The 15,455-nt window shown below is 38.8% G+C and overlaps 1 protein-coding gene across 9 annotated transcripts in view; it reads left to right on the top strand.

Moving 5' to 3' along the window:
• Nucleotides 1–15,455, top strand: part of MED12L (mediator complex subunit 12L) — a 326,631-nt gene that overhangs the window by 66,524 nt on the left and 244,652 nt on the right. For all 9 annotated transcript variants that reach the window (XM_005286934.5, XM_005286931.4, XM_042853666.2 and 6 more), the window contains one exon: nucleotides 14,901–15,032. In XM_005286934.5, the coding sequence (XP_005286991.1) occupies nucleotides 14,901–15,032 (132 nt within the window). The remainder of the gene's footprint in view (nucleotides 1–14,900; nucleotides 15,033–15,455) is intronic.

Here is a 15,455-nt window from a genome sequence, read left to right as displayed (position 1 = left end):
TTATCGTAGTAATACTTGGGTGAATTCTTTAAAACCAAAGCATATGGTCTGAGCTCTCCTACTATTTTTATCTCATAATGCCTTACTGAAATTCATATGGTGAGAGAGAGAGAAAGAGTGTTATGCTAAGCACAGTGACTAACAGTTCATTTACAACAGTTCAGCTCCACTGACTTGAGTGGAATTGCTCCCAATTCATAGCAGTGTAATAGAATTGGGACCTAAGTATCTATGATACGGCAGAGATAAATATGACTGAAACAGCTACTTTCCACTGACTTAACAGCAATTGCCTGTTCCATGATAACCAACCCCCAAGCAAAAAGTTGTATCACTGTAGATTTAAAAAAAATTCAAAGTGTCCATGCAGCTTGATATGTCATTTGAGATTGCATGTGTGTCTGTAGAATGGTTGTGCTCGGCTCAGAAATGACTAGTGCTATAAATATTATGATGCAGGCGTAATATTTTAAAATAAATATTGTGTGGGCAGCCCTCCGTTCCAGTCAGGCAATTTTAAGCAAGATTAAATGTTTACTAAAATCAGCTAGATTTCAAATGAGTGGTTAAGTATAGTTAGAATGCCTTTTAATCCCTCCCTTTTAGCTGCTAAAATGCCTCTGGAGGTTTGGATTAAAAATAGGGCCCTTAGAAACATTGAGGCAGTATCCCATAGATGCAGCCAAATGCATAGGGATATAGTACCAATTTCTTTCTGGACCTTAGATGAGTAGGTTTGCAACAAGATGTATGGAAGTCATAAATTATGTTTAACACTCAGTAGCAGTTGCTTGACTTGCATGACTAGCAACTATCTGGTTTTAAAGTAATCCCATAACTTCCTTTTCATGTTTGTGCACTGGAATTTAGTTTGGGCAAAATCATCAACCTTCTGCACAGCCTGAATATCGGGATTGTGAATAAAGGAATTCTCATCCTCATCCCCGCAGGGCTGTGGAGTGGCTCTGTGGATGCTCAGGGATGCACACAGTGTGCTTCCATGCCAGACCCTCCAAAACCTGCAGGGAAGGACATCTGCCAGACATGGATGTCAAGAGCTTGGCCAAGGAAGCCGTGGTCTGCACAGGGGGTATTACTGTCTGCACGGGCTCTCCAAATGCTTCCTCATCTCCCATCCTTCACAATGAAATGGAAAGGCACTGGTATTGCTATGTCCAGGACTGTGTGTGAGGGAAAGGGATGGCAGGATTTCCCCCTTTGTGAGGTTTCTCTTTTAAGTAGCTAAAAAGTACAATCATGCTGCTGCTACACAATGTGGCATGTAGCATGCAACTCTCTTTGCTAGTACATAACTTGAAAGTGACAGTTTAACTGAGCACCACAGGGGGAGCCAGGAGACTGGCGGTCTGTTCATTACTGTCACTCACTGAGTCATTTAGGCCAGAGATTTCAAAACTGTCCCCTAATTTTGGATACTCAGTATCTAGATACCCTACTTTTGAGACGCCTACATTCAACGGAAGTCAATGGGAATTGTGGGTGCTCAGCATCTATGAAAAATTAGCCCTCTGTGACTTGAATAAAACACTCCCAAACAGCATAACAAAAATTATGGTGGAGCCGAATGAAAACTTTATTCTTAACCTCTGTGTGCTTCATCTACATCTTCATCTCTGAGCTTATTTACACACTGAGATAATCAGATGAAAAACACTACATAAGTGGTAAATATTGTTTTACATGGTGGTTTTTTTTTCTTGTGTAGTTTTCTATAAAAGTGTGTAAAATTAGTTATTGTTTTGGTTACAGTATATCCATTTTGCTTTTTTTCCCCCTATGGAAAAATTGATAGTTACAGATCAATGTTACACAAAAGTCATTTTTACAAGAGAAGGTTGCATTTTAGTCCGTATGTCCTAACAAAAATAGTTTAGAAGGTGATTTATCTTGGTATTTGTTATGAGACTTCAGCTCATCAATATATGTTCCTCCCAGTACTTTGCCATCATTTATTCTGAATACTGAAAAGCCCGACAGACTCCTATAAATCCCATCCCGGGTCCCTGTTTAATCTCTGTGCATTTCAAGAAGAGTCCTGATATGGTCATGAAGGAGTTACCTACTTTTCTCCTCCTATTGTCAAGGTGCCACATCTGTTGGACATCTTAGTCCTATGGTGACACCATAATTGTAAAGACAGGTATTAAGCGTCTGAGTGGAGTAGTCTGACCTGAGGTTGTTTATTTCCACATTGGCCTTACATCACTGTAACTCTTTGACTGTATTTGAGTTACTTCAGATTTGCAATGATATAAATAGGAGAGGAACAGAGCCCTCTGTCAGATACTGCATGAAAGTAAAGGTCCTTTGCCCTTTTCTTCTCTTGCAGGAGTGTGTAACTTCTCCTCACCTGTTGTTATCCATTCCTTTCTCCACAGTAATCCTGCTATTTTTGCCTCTGAGTGTGACACATTTTTGTGGTTCCGCTAGTCCTTTCTGCCTCTTGACACTAGGAAGTGGACTTATCAGACCAACCTTAATCTTTCTGTGATAGCAGACAAAGCATCTAAGGTTTTGCATTCATTATTCCGGTTTCTATGTTCATAGGAACTAGCACTGACATTTGTGGTGGGAGCCGCCAACAACAATCGCTGATAGAAGGGAAAATGGCAAGACCATGTAGAGGGTGGGTGGAAATGCCTAGCATGGCCTCTCTCAAAAGTGAACATCAGCACCATGCTCCCACTCAGCTTCTGAAGGTGCTGGATGACATTGATTAGCTGCTTTCCTTTATAAGTGCTGTGGTTGGGGCATTCCAGCTGAGCTGCAGTTTGCACTCTTTCTTTCTAGACCTCAGAGTGCTTAGCCGTTGATAGTCAGGTAACTACATTGCTTTTGGTTTTTGTTGGCATTTTAAACAAATGCCTCTCTGTATATTTGATTTGACTTCCTGTCCTAAGTAAATATTGCTCCAATTATGTCTAGGCACACTAGTGCAGATAAAGTAATAACTAATCTGAGCCTTTGTTGAAACTTAAACCTAGATGAGGACACTTTTTCTCCTAAATATAAATAAATATAAATAGGCTTAATGGCCAATTTGTTTTGAAAATGTTTTTTTTCTAAATGACCCACTCAGCATTTTCTATATTTGACTGAAGATAACTTTATTGGGCTGCAATAGACATAACTGGGCATTTAGAGTAAAATTCATCCAGCTGCATAGGAGCTGTATAATCGCCCTGCCTCCAGTGCAGTGAACTGCTATAGTTCCCTAATATGGGGTTTAAGTAGGTGCCAAGTGAGCACACAGGGAGATTTGGTACCCATTTCACACATAATAGAACTAGGTTTCATGTCTGCTTCATGAAAGTCACCAGGGAGGAGGCTGGTGAGATGGGCCATGTTTGGTGAGTGGGTCTACAATTATATGGGTCCAGCATCCAAAATCTCTGTATGGGGGGAAATGTAGCGGGACCATGGCTTGAGTGAGCACTGTGGGCCTCCACCAGTTTCTGGCGTTAGGCTGTAGAGAGGATATTGTCCCCTTTTCAACCTTGTGGCTTCCTGTTTACTTCAGTTTTGTGCAAATATGGATGAATTTTATTTTACTGAATATCTCTAAGATGCTATTAATAGTTATTCTTATAAACCATGAACGTTTACGTTAGAAGGAGATGGATGAAGGCTAACGTTTGTAAAGTGCTTTGAAGATGAAAAGCACTATATAATGCCCAAGCATTATTATTACTGTTAATGAACATAAAAAATGTGTCATCTAGGAATTATCCCATAAAATAGTTAAATGCAAGCCTGAATCCTGGCAAAATCACTGAAATGGTGTTGAAGGTATGTACAATTATTAAATGACAAACTACTTCTATAAAACTTTTTCACATGTTCAGTCTAACGCATCCCGAATAAATATTTGGACTGGGACCCTCCCTATTTTCATAGGTGCATTAAGGACCTCTTCATAAATTAAATTATAAAAGGTTTTTTCATCTTTTTACAATTGCCAGAGAATTTGTATTCTTCCCATGCCAGGAAGTAATCGCTCTTTTTCTTCTGTACAACAAACACCCTCACCTAAGCTTTGGTTTCTCTGGATTTTGTTGGTTTGTGTCACAACTCTCAGCAGTTGTGACTTTCTTTTAAATAGAAGAGAGGGTAGTTTAAGTTATAAATTAGCGTTTTAACTGTTTCAGTCTCTTGGGTAATAAAATATTCACTTTTGAACCTTGTTCTAAGTATATCTAAGCAATAGGGATGCTTAGAAATGAACACATTGTAGAGTTCATTTTATCATGTGGACATTTATAATTGAGAATATATGAAATATATTTTAAAAGGGACATTATTGGATTAAAAACATAAATTGCTGAAACTCCATAGATAATTAAAAATTAGCCAAGATTTTCAGAAAGGATGTTTAAAAGTTAGGCTTCTAAACCTGTGTTTAGGCCATAAGTGACCTGATCTTCAAGAGCGCTAACCATCTCACACTGAAGTCCCATTGAATTAATTGGTGTCAATGGGAGCTGCTGGATTCTTATCACTTCTGAAAAACAGCTCAATTAGGCCTTGGTCCTACTCCATTAAAGTCAATGGAAGTTTGAGCATAGGATCAAGCCCTTATCTGGGTGTCCAAATGTGGATTTAGTAGCTGAACTTTTGGCACTCCTTTTCTTTTAAAATATTGGCTTAACATTTTTTTAGAATCTATTTTTGAGATTTTTATTAGCATTCTATGTATTTTGCACAGTGAAAATAGCCTGGTCATTAACTTTTGCTTATAGTCAATTTTGCTATCACATTCTCTTCAGCTAGTTAACTGCTACCGTGTTTATTACAAACACAGCACGATAATACTTATTTTTCTTTTAAAATCATCTTTCCACTGCCAACAAGAAAAAGTATAGAAACATTTGTTTTAGATTTTATAGACTCTCGTACACCTCTACCCCGATATAACACGAATTCGGATATAACGTGGTAAAGCAGCACTCCGGGGGGGGGGGGGGGGGGGAGAGGGGGCTGCGCACTCCAGAGGATCAAAGCAAGTTTGATATAACGCGGTTTCACCTATAACGCGGTAAGACTTTTTGGCTCCCGAGGACAGCGTTATATCGGGGTAGAGTTGTATATACAGTATCTAAAGGTCAAATTTGATCTGACTCTGTCCCTTCAATTCAGTGAGCTGACAGCTGAACTGGTAGTCTATTTCTAGAGGTTACTGTGTCAGTCCCTAATCCTGTAAGCACTTTGGGACACACAGACAGTCCTTTTGACTACAGTGGGACTTCTTACATGTACAAAGTAAAGCATGTGTGTATGTGTTAGCAGGATTGGAGCCTACCAGTCATCCTGGGTCAGACCAATGGTTCATCTAGCCCAGTTTCCTATCTCTGACAGTGGCCAGGGCCAGATGTCTGAGAAGGAATGAACAGAACAGGGCAATTTTGAGTGATCCCCACACCCCGTCACCTAGTCCCAGCTTCTGGCAGTTGGAGGATTAGGGACACCTGGAGCATGGAGTTACCTCCCTGACCATCTTGCCTAATAAGCCATTGCTGGACCCATCTTCCATGAACTTATCTAATTCTTTTTGAACCCAGTTATACTTTTGGCTTTCACAACATCCCCTGACAATGAGTTCCATAGGCTGACTGTGTGTTGTGTGAAAAGTACTTCCTTATGTTTGTTTGAAATCAGCTGCTGATGGGTGAAAGTAACTCTTTAGACTTACCTGTACGGGGGCCGGCTCCAGCCCCCCTTGAAGGGGGGGTCCATCAGCAGAAGGGGCGGGGCTTGGGGTCAGCATGCCCCAGCCAGCCCATCCATGCTCCCTGGCCCATGCTGCCTGGGGCTCCAGCGGCGGTTTAAAGGGCCTGGGGCTCCGGTCACTGCTGCCGCAGTGACGGCCAGAGCCCCGGGCCCTTTTAAATCGACAGCCCAGGGGCAGCTGCTCCTCTTGCCCGCCCGCATTGGTGGCCAGAGGGGGACAACGACCTTAAAGCCCTGCCACGGTAGCGCTTTAAGGACGGTCCCTTGCCGCAGCAGCGCTTTAATGTTGCTGTCCCTTCCCCGTCAGTGGCCCTGCCAGTACGGACCCTAACAGCAGGGCCGCCGACGGGAGGCAAAAGGGACGTTAAAGTGCTGCTGCAGCAGTGCTTTAATGTGGGCTGCATATGGGCTGGTACCTGCTTCTTACCGATATGCCGTACTGGCCTGTACTGGCTCACTTTCACCCCTGGCTGCCGAATAATTTCATCAGGTGACCCCCAAGTTCTTGTGTTAAGTGAAGGGTTGAATAACAATCCCCTATTCACTTTTTCCATATCATTCATGATTTTCTAGACCTCTCTCATATCCCTCCTTGATTGTCTCTTCTCTAAGCCAGAACAGCACCAGTCTTTTAATCTCCCTCGTCTGAAAGCTGTTCTTTACCCCAAATAATTTTTATTGCTCTTCTCTGTACATTTTCCAGCGTCATTCAACAAGCAATTGAAAAGCAGGGATAAATTCTGAGCAAGATTATAAAGTTTAATAATTCAATCAGTACTTGCTGAATTACTGTTTATTTGAAATTTGTCTATTTTTCTTCTCTGCTTCAGAAGTCCAGCATGAAATTCCTTCGTGTCTAAGGGACTGTAATGCGCAAAATTACTTTTGTGAGGCAAAGTCTGCCCTGTGACATTAATAACATGAACAGTTTTTTTAAAAAACAAACTGAGCAAAGAATTTCTATTATTAGAAAAGTTTTAAAAGGACAATATTCTTCATAAATAATTTTTTTGTTGAGTCTAGTTCGATTTTTTTAAAGCAAATGTGTAATACAATGTAGCATGTACCTCTAATCCAAGGCTTGTCTTCAGTCCTAGAGTATCTTGGTATAGTGAGTAAAGGCTCTCCCATCTTCCTTTCATAACTTTCTTCCATTTAGTGGTGGCTGTCATGATGTCATAAATACATACACTATGTACACTATATTACTGTGTTCTAAGTGCTTTAGAACAAAAACAATAAAATTATGAACTCTGTCAGAAATAAATTTCCAGCATGCAGTATATAAATTGAGAGCTAAAAATCAGGGTCAGAGTCAGGTTGGAGTCGGAGACCAGAGATCAAGCAAGGTCTGGTGTTGCAGCAGGCCAAAGTCTGTGTGGCTACCCATACAACGTCTTGGGGTTAAATGGGGTGCTTGGCCAATCCGAGGGTTGCAGGGTACCGTCACTCTGGGTGTCTTGGGCAACACTTCCTACAGCACCTTCTCTCATAGTGCTCCCTGGCTGTGCATTTGCATGGTCTTCTGGGTGCCACTGTTGGAATATCAACCATCCCAGTCTCTGCAGACTCAATTTCTAGTTCCTAGGCCCTTACAGGAACAAAGGATTCTCAGATAAGACCCAGAGGAGATGAGATGAATTCAGAGTCTGATTGCCTTTAGGAGATGTACTTGAATGTTTAACTAAATTACAATGTAAATAAAAATTCACAGCATCAGAAAGCAGGAAGTCCGGAGCTACAGCTTTTATGAGATATGACACGCTCTCTTATGCACAAGAAAAGTAAACTATATATATATGAGAATTGGTATGCTATGCTTTTCGCTGTCATAGGCTTATTTATCATATAGACAATTTGTTCATTATGTTGTGCACTTGATATTTAAAAAATGCTGTATTTTTGCACTCAACTTATTCATCACTTTAAATTGATAAAATAAAGAGTTTTGGTGTTGTGCTCTTAACAAGCATACTTTTGCGCACTGTGCGTAGTCTCATGGATGTCAATGATACAACTGATAAAGTGAAGAATATACATCCGTCTGCAGGATAAGAGCCTAAGAAATTCAACTATTTTATACGGCTCTTCATGTATGTAAATTTTATAAAGAGTTCATTGTTTGTAGGCACTTTGAATTTTGAGGTGGGTAAACATTTTAATGTTTTTCAAGTAATTGGAGCCTTGTCTTTTTGTTCAACAGAGATTGTCTTTTGAATAAACATATTTACTGTGCTAGTGAAAAGTATGAAGCTGTAGAATCAGTGCCATGGTTTTTGAGTTTAATCAACTGCAACCAACTAGTGCTCCCTTTTTTTTTCTTGGCACCTTACTTTTCTAAAAATTTACATTAATTTTATTTTGTAGGCATATAATCAACATTTATTTTTATATTTGGACTGGCAGTTGTACAATATTAACAAGTAAATGACACACTTAGAAACAGAACCAGATATCTTCCCTTTTTCAATTTCACAGAGCTATTTTTCTAGTTTATTAATGCTAGAAAAATAAACGAATAAAGAACTTTTTGAAAGTCTTCAGTAAGAAGAGAAATGATTGTCTCTTTAAAATATTCAGACAATTTTACTATAAAATCTGTTTAAATACAGGATGAAACTGGAAAAGATTTAATTTAATCTACAGCTGCTTTTGTCAACCTCAGTGCTGTCCTCAGTAGCGTAAATGCATGATTTTTAATTTATTGCAAAGTATACAGAGTATACTTCTAGCAGAATTTTAAATTGGACCTGTGTAAATACTGTATCATTCAAATGCAAGAAGCCACAGCTGTTCTTGAGTCAATTCATAAAGAAATGTTAGCTTTCAGATTACAGGGTCAGCTGGCTCTGTTTTTGTTTGATCTCTTTTTCGGGGCTATTTCCTAACCAAAGTTAATTATACAAGCTTTAGTCAAATAAGATATGTAATTAATGTTACTGGCATATATATTAGCTAGGTGTGTTCTTTTGTGTGTTTTGTGTGTGTGTATAATAAATCTCATAATTCTTTTTATAAATCTACCTCCACGATTAGCATCAGAGTAAAAGGTTTGAATGTTATTTTGTTTTTAATCACAGTGCCTCCTCTCATTTAGCAGCCAATCTGAATTTTCAGGTTATTATTTGATAACCCTGACTGCAGAAGAAGAAAAGCTTTCCTAATGAGGGTTTTAAAAAAAAATCACTATGAAAGAGAGAGGATTTGAGTCGATAAACCTTTGCCCCTAGTTCCAGTTGGTATAGTACTTAATTGAAGCTGTGGTTCCTTAATAGAGCCTGTAGAAATGTGATAGTGTAAATTATTACATTTCACCAAGTACTTAGCAGAGATGCTGCGTGTCTGATACTGGAAAACTGCAAATCCTGCTTTATCTGTCTTCATAGTCTCAGTAGACTCAGGAAAAATAGGTTGTGTGGTACTGACATTTCCCATTTTTCCTGATATGTATCTCAGGATGAGCTTTGATGTGTACCGGGAACTATTATTAGAAAGTTTAATTATGCAGGCTGGAAGGAACCAGTGATGACCTGTTGCATTAAGTAAACAAATTTAATGCACTCTTAAATGTAATTTATGTTTTTGTATGTAGTGGAGGGGAAACCCCAAATCTATTCTATCATCTTCATAGTAACATATATGTAGTCTGCATGTGTGAATCACTGTCCACTTGGACAATTGAAAATAACTTTTTTACATTTGGACATTTGACAAGGGCCAACTGTAATAATCATTGATCCCATGTGTGTGTTTATCGTGTTTGTGATCAACTTCCTGCTTATTTAATCATAACATTAATGTTCATAATAGAATCATATAACTTCACAAGTAAAACTGTTTATATGTTTTCCCTGCTCTTTATTTTATAAACTTTCCTTGATATGGTATGTTGAAACATTAATTATACTATGTTTATCATAAACCTGAGGCTGGGTTAGGGTGGACTTTTGCTAGGACTTGAATTAAGCCAACAAGATACTAGCACATTGAGCTTTGGCATCACAGGTGGGTTGGCTGCATGGTGCTAATTCTTTTTCATTTTATTTTTAAATATAGGATAATAACAGATGAATATGTCTGATGGTTTTGACCATCACAGATACCTTTGGAAGAAAATGTTTGCATATTATATGTGCAGATATAATTTTTGTAAAGAACAATAATTTCATTATATTTGTGCTGGGAGTATCTGGTGAATGTTTTTTGGGCAATTCTATGGAAATTTTTTCCTAAATTCATTTATCAGTGTTTTTGTCCTTGAAATTTCACATGTGCCCCAGGTTGGACCAAGAGAGAAGCATCTAGGGATGTTTGCACTCTGGTTCCACCTCCAGAAGTGGCATGGTGGGACCTGTTCAGGATGTGCTCTTTTTCTTAATTTCTCTGCAGTTTTTATTTTCTTGTCAGTTTGTCTTTCTGTGTCTCCTCCCTTCTGTTTCCCCTAAACCCAATCACTAGATGCCTTGATTAGTCCAAAGAGCGTAATTGACCCTACTGATATTGGAGCTCACAGAACACTTCATGACCTGCAGTCTTCCTACTGGATTCTACATTTTATCATTTCCTTCGGGTTCTGAAAAATCAAGGTCTTCGGTGGGAGTTGTGGGTGTTAGTGTTGCTGAAACTGAGGCACTTGATCCATTTGTACTAGGAGCAGCCATCCTTTCTGCTTACTGATGAGACTGAGATGATCTATATGGGTGGGGGGTGGGAACTCCAGCTAGGAATCTGAAGGAGTGCTGTTGTGCTAAACACAGCAATGCTGCAACTACAGGGATTTGATGATCTAAGAAACTTTTCTTTTCTCCAATTTAAGACTGCCCTTGGTTGAGCTATAGAGCCACTTCCTTCCATTTTTTAAACTTGTTTTCTGTTGCTTGCAGAAAGGGGAACAGGTCAGTGTAAAGTTCAAACTATAATATCATAGGTATTTCCTGCCTGGGTTTTGAAGATATGGTTTATCATTATTTATAGATAAGTGTTTCCATTCGCCATGGGAAGGAGTGTTTTGACCCTTGCGGTCCCTTTTAACCCTATGGTTCTATGATTGTTCCATTTGATTATGGAAGATAAAGGAAATATTTGCCACCCTACATTTCTTTGCAAGATTCTTCTTTTTACTGTTGATCTTTTCTATGGTTTTAAACTGTTTAATCTCTTTTTCTGGCCTGCCCTGCTTGAGCCCAATGTAATATGTGGAAATGTGCCATTCAGTAAGAAACATAGCATAGTTTTTGTATGTGAATGGCTTTTATGCAAATAATCATCCCTCTTAAAAATATTAATCCTGAAACAGTTAATCTTCAGTGCTTGGGGGTCTGTAACTTTTAATATTTCTGAAAAATGTGTTTATTTTCTGGCTGTTCCATGTACGTTAGCTCTTTTACTTTTTAAACTCTTCAAACATAATCTTGATTAATAATCTAGAGGAAGACATAAAGAGCTCATTTATTTAATTTGCAAATTATGCTAAATTCAGAGTGTTTCAAACATTAAGTGAAGACCGAGTAGTAGACGTATACCCTGTATAGATGCAGAAAAGTTAAAAATATGGGGAGGAATTACCTAAAATAAGATGCAACTATTTAAACGCAAGGCAGTATCTGAGGGGGAAAATATTTTAAAAATGAAGATATTCAATTTGATGGGAGAGACTTACTAAATTGTTTTTTTTTTCCCACTGTCATCTATCATGGGGTGATAGAGAGAGCAAATTGGGTATGAGCTTGCTGTGAGAGGAGTGTGGATTTTTAAAATTATTTTGAAGAGAAACTAGTGTAGTTTTGTGGTTCAGTACTCAGAGGTGTCACATTAGAGATCAGCAATGTCCTCCTTTATTTGTCACTGGAGATTTGGTAGCTACTATATTTCATTCATTTCTGGGTACTTCAGTATAAAAAGATGCTGATAAACTGGAAATAATTCTGAGATGAGCAACACAAGTAATTATGGGTCTGGAGGTATTTCTTTGAGCAAACATATTTATTATGGAGAGAGGAGCAAGGTGATCTGCTGTATTCCTGCTACGTGTTCTTGTTTACACACTGTTTTTTTAATGGAAAATTAGATTTTTGACTAAATTTTTCATGAAGTCTCTGCTTTCCACAGAATTTAATTTTTTTCGTCAATACAATTTTTTTCTGTTTAGAAATGCTGCTGCAGTGTCTTATGGGAGTGATAGGTTCAATGCCTCATGTTGCTATTCTCTATGGGAAGCATGAGGCACCCAAACTATAACTCCCATGGGGCCATTTCCAAACAGAAATATTTCAGATTTCAGTCCAAGATTTTCTTTATATATTTCAATTTTTGCCAAAAAGCAAAACTTTCTGTGGGAGCGGAAAACCCCATTTTATTATTTATTTGTATTACTATAGGGCTAGGCACTGAATAAAGATACAACAAAAAGATGGTCCCTGCCCCATACAGTTTACAGTCTAAGTCTGAGACAAATCAAGAGATAGGTACCGACAGACAGATGGGGGAGCATAAGGAAATGAGACAACATGGGTTAGTATGATGGGCAGTGGTCTCAGCATGCCAGTGGCCTAATCGTTGTTACCATTTTTTTTGTGGGAATTACAGAAAAGAAGAGTTTAAAAGGGGTTTTGAAGGAGGATAATGAGGTAGCTTTGTGGATATTTGTGAGGTGCTGTTCAAAAGAGGAGAAGGAATGGGAAGGGGGAGGAAGAAGGGGTTGGCAGTATCAGGCATGGGAGCAGAGAAACCCAACACCACCTCCACAGTCTGATCCAATGTGGGGAGTGGGAGCAGCTGACAATCTGTAATCTGCGGACATTTCCTAACAGAGTAGGCTCTTATTCTGAGAAATAATCTCTCAAAAGAAACAGAGAAAGTACGTAGATTTTTATAACTAGTCCGGACCAAACATTATATGGACAAATGCAAATGGCTCTTACCTGTAATGTCTTAAAATTATTTAATATTGGGAAAGTTGAGATTAATTTTTAACACATTTAGTTGAATTAACCCACCTCATCTGGTCACTGTGGGGATTGGTATAAACAGGAAATAACCAGTGGCTTGCTAACCCCATCCCTCCACTCTAGTAGAGACAATTCAGTTTTATCAGCTGGCTACAGATTACATGGGTGTAACCACACTTTACCTACTCTGGGTTTTAGGACTTTCCCTTTGTCCAAACTCACCTCCGCCAGCTTCATCACAGCACAGCATGGTGATGGACATGGACTCCACAGTAGCTTTGACAGGTTTTCTAGGCTGTTATTTTTCTCTTTGACTTCTTTTAGGACAGAAATCAATCTCCTTTCCTCAGAAGCATCCAACAGCTCTTGTCCCAAATGACTGGTCCATGCTTCAGTTACAATAGATGGAACTGAGCATAAAGTTTATTTAGCATGGGACTAAAGATCCAGAAAATCACAATAAACATGAAGTCAAACAAAATAAAGTTGGCTTCAATATTAAACTTTGATACACATACAGTAGATAGCTAAGGTCTGACTCTTAGTTTACAATGTGTAAGTCATGACGTAAGGTTTTTAGCTTGATTAGGAAATATAGTGATCTTCATAAAAGCAGCATGTTTTTTGTTTCTTTGTTCATCTTTGGGGTTCCAACAAAGTGTCTTTCCATGGTTGATGTCTCACTATGTAACAAGAGAACCTCATGCTTATAGTTCTTTTAGCTTGTGAAATCTTCATTAACCTGTTGCTAGTACCTGGATTACTTTTCTTGCTGAGCTAATGCCTAGAAAATATTAAAATCAGATTGTTCTGTACATCGAGCTTTCTTCCTAGAAGATGGCAGAATCTGATCCCCAGAGGATACAGGCTCAATATTTAACCTGTCAACATTTTAAAATACCTTTCTCTGATATGAATTTGATTAAATCTGTCTATCCTTTAAAACATGGCTAAAATCAGAATTTCTCATCTTAGTGATATATTTCTATTATGTTTCTTTATTGTGTGCCTCTGCCAACTCTGTTTGAGTAGGATTTTTGCTAGCTGTACTCTGCTGACAAAAGAAAAATGGGACATCCCATGAACCAAACCAAAGCTTTACATGTGTGGGGGAAGTCCCTTTTTGGGGGGGAAGGGTGGAAAAAACTCAATGTCAATTAAGCATGAAAATATTTTCAGATCTTCTTGCTTACACGTATTACGGAGTCTCTGTGAAAAGTGTAGTCTTTATTCAAAAGTACTTGCCAGCATTTAGAGTAATTCTATATAGAATCCTTCAGAGAAGCCAGGGGGCTGCTGTGTGTATTCTAATTGATTTGAAGTTTATTTTAATATGAGTATCTTAATTATCAGGTGCTCCAAAAGGTCAGTGTTTGACTAAGTTTAGATATTTGTTTGAACATGTGAAGGTTCTTCCCTCTCTCCTTTCCCGATTAAAGTTCTGTGATCCTCTGTTCCCAAACAATCCCTTCTTTAAGAGGCCTCCCACCTAGCACTGGTCTATGGGGAAGCTGGAGGAAAAGTCTGGGCCTTCTATTTTCTATTTTCCCTAACATACTGAAGAGAAGAAAACAGGGCTGTTTCCAATACTTCATGATTTGAGCAAGGAGGGACCCTTGGGATGCTCTTCTTAGTGAATGGGGATGAGCGACTTCTCCCCTCTTTCTCTTTCTGGGGGTGGGGGCGCTCAGGGTTACTCTTTTCTAGGGGGTGGGAAAAGTACAGACCTCCCTGTCTCCTCCAGACCTGTCTACCTTGGTGAGGCGCAAAGCTGAGGAACAAATTACATAAAACATGCATTGAATCAGCATATGACAGGCATGAAATTTGTATAAAATTTGAAATATTGGGTGCTCTGCTACACCCAGCCCCAGATTCACTTATCCCTAGTTCATTAGTTACCATTCTCCCTCCTCTTCCCCGGTATATCCCTCTACATCTGTTGATGCTTCTGTTGTGCCCCTCGCATCTGCCTTCTGCTGCCCCTATGCCCTCCCACACCCACTTTATCCCTTTTCAAGATAAAATGTGCATACACATACATCAGTAATTTCTAAAAATTGCTTCACGTGGGTAAAACAAAGTGCTACTACAAAGTACATCACCACCACCAGCCTGGTTCCATACTGTTTCTAGCCAGCAAATAAATAAGCAGTGCTATTCCTGTGCAAGTGAAATGACTATTTTTGTTTCTCCATTGAACAGGTTGCCCCTAATGATGAAGCTGTGGTAACATTGCTTTGTGAATGGGCTGTGAGCTGTAAAAGGTCTGGCAAACACAGGGCGATGGCTGTGGCAAAACTCCTGGAGAAGAGGCAAGCAGAAATTGAGGCAGAAGTAAGTTGTTCTTTCTCATTTTAGAATAATATGTTAGCAATGCACTTAAAATGAGCATTTGAGGAGAAATTAGCTTGATTCAACATCCAGCATTTTTAAACAGTTGAATCAGACTTGGGAAATTGGATGTTATGCCACCAATTTATGGTTCTTGAATTGCATCTTAACTTTGAATTATAAAGAAGCTTCTGATAAAAATAAAACTTAAACTAGCTTCAGTTAGCTTCATTACTATTTATTTTTCCTGTCATGATTTACTTTTGTGTATGAGGAGTTTATATATAGTACTATGTGTGGAGGTTTGCCATCTATTGTCCCTTGAAGAAATTAGAGTGTTAACCTGTGTTGACAGGTGCATAATTATGCATACTAGAGATTGCACTCTGATGGCCTACAAAATCTGGAGAATTCTAAAAACCAAGT

The sequence above is a fragment of the Chrysemys picta genome, chromosome 9, assembly GCF_011386835.1.
Source record: "Chrysemys picta bellii isolate R12L10 chromosome 9, ASM1138683v2, whole genome shotgun sequence".
Classification (NCBI taxonomy): domain Eukaryota; kingdom Metazoa; phylum Chordata; order Testudines; family Emydidae; genus Chrysemys; species Chrysemys picta.
The sequence above is the reverse complement of the archived record's forward strand: the minus strand, read 5'-3'. Positions and strand labels throughout refer to the sequence as shown.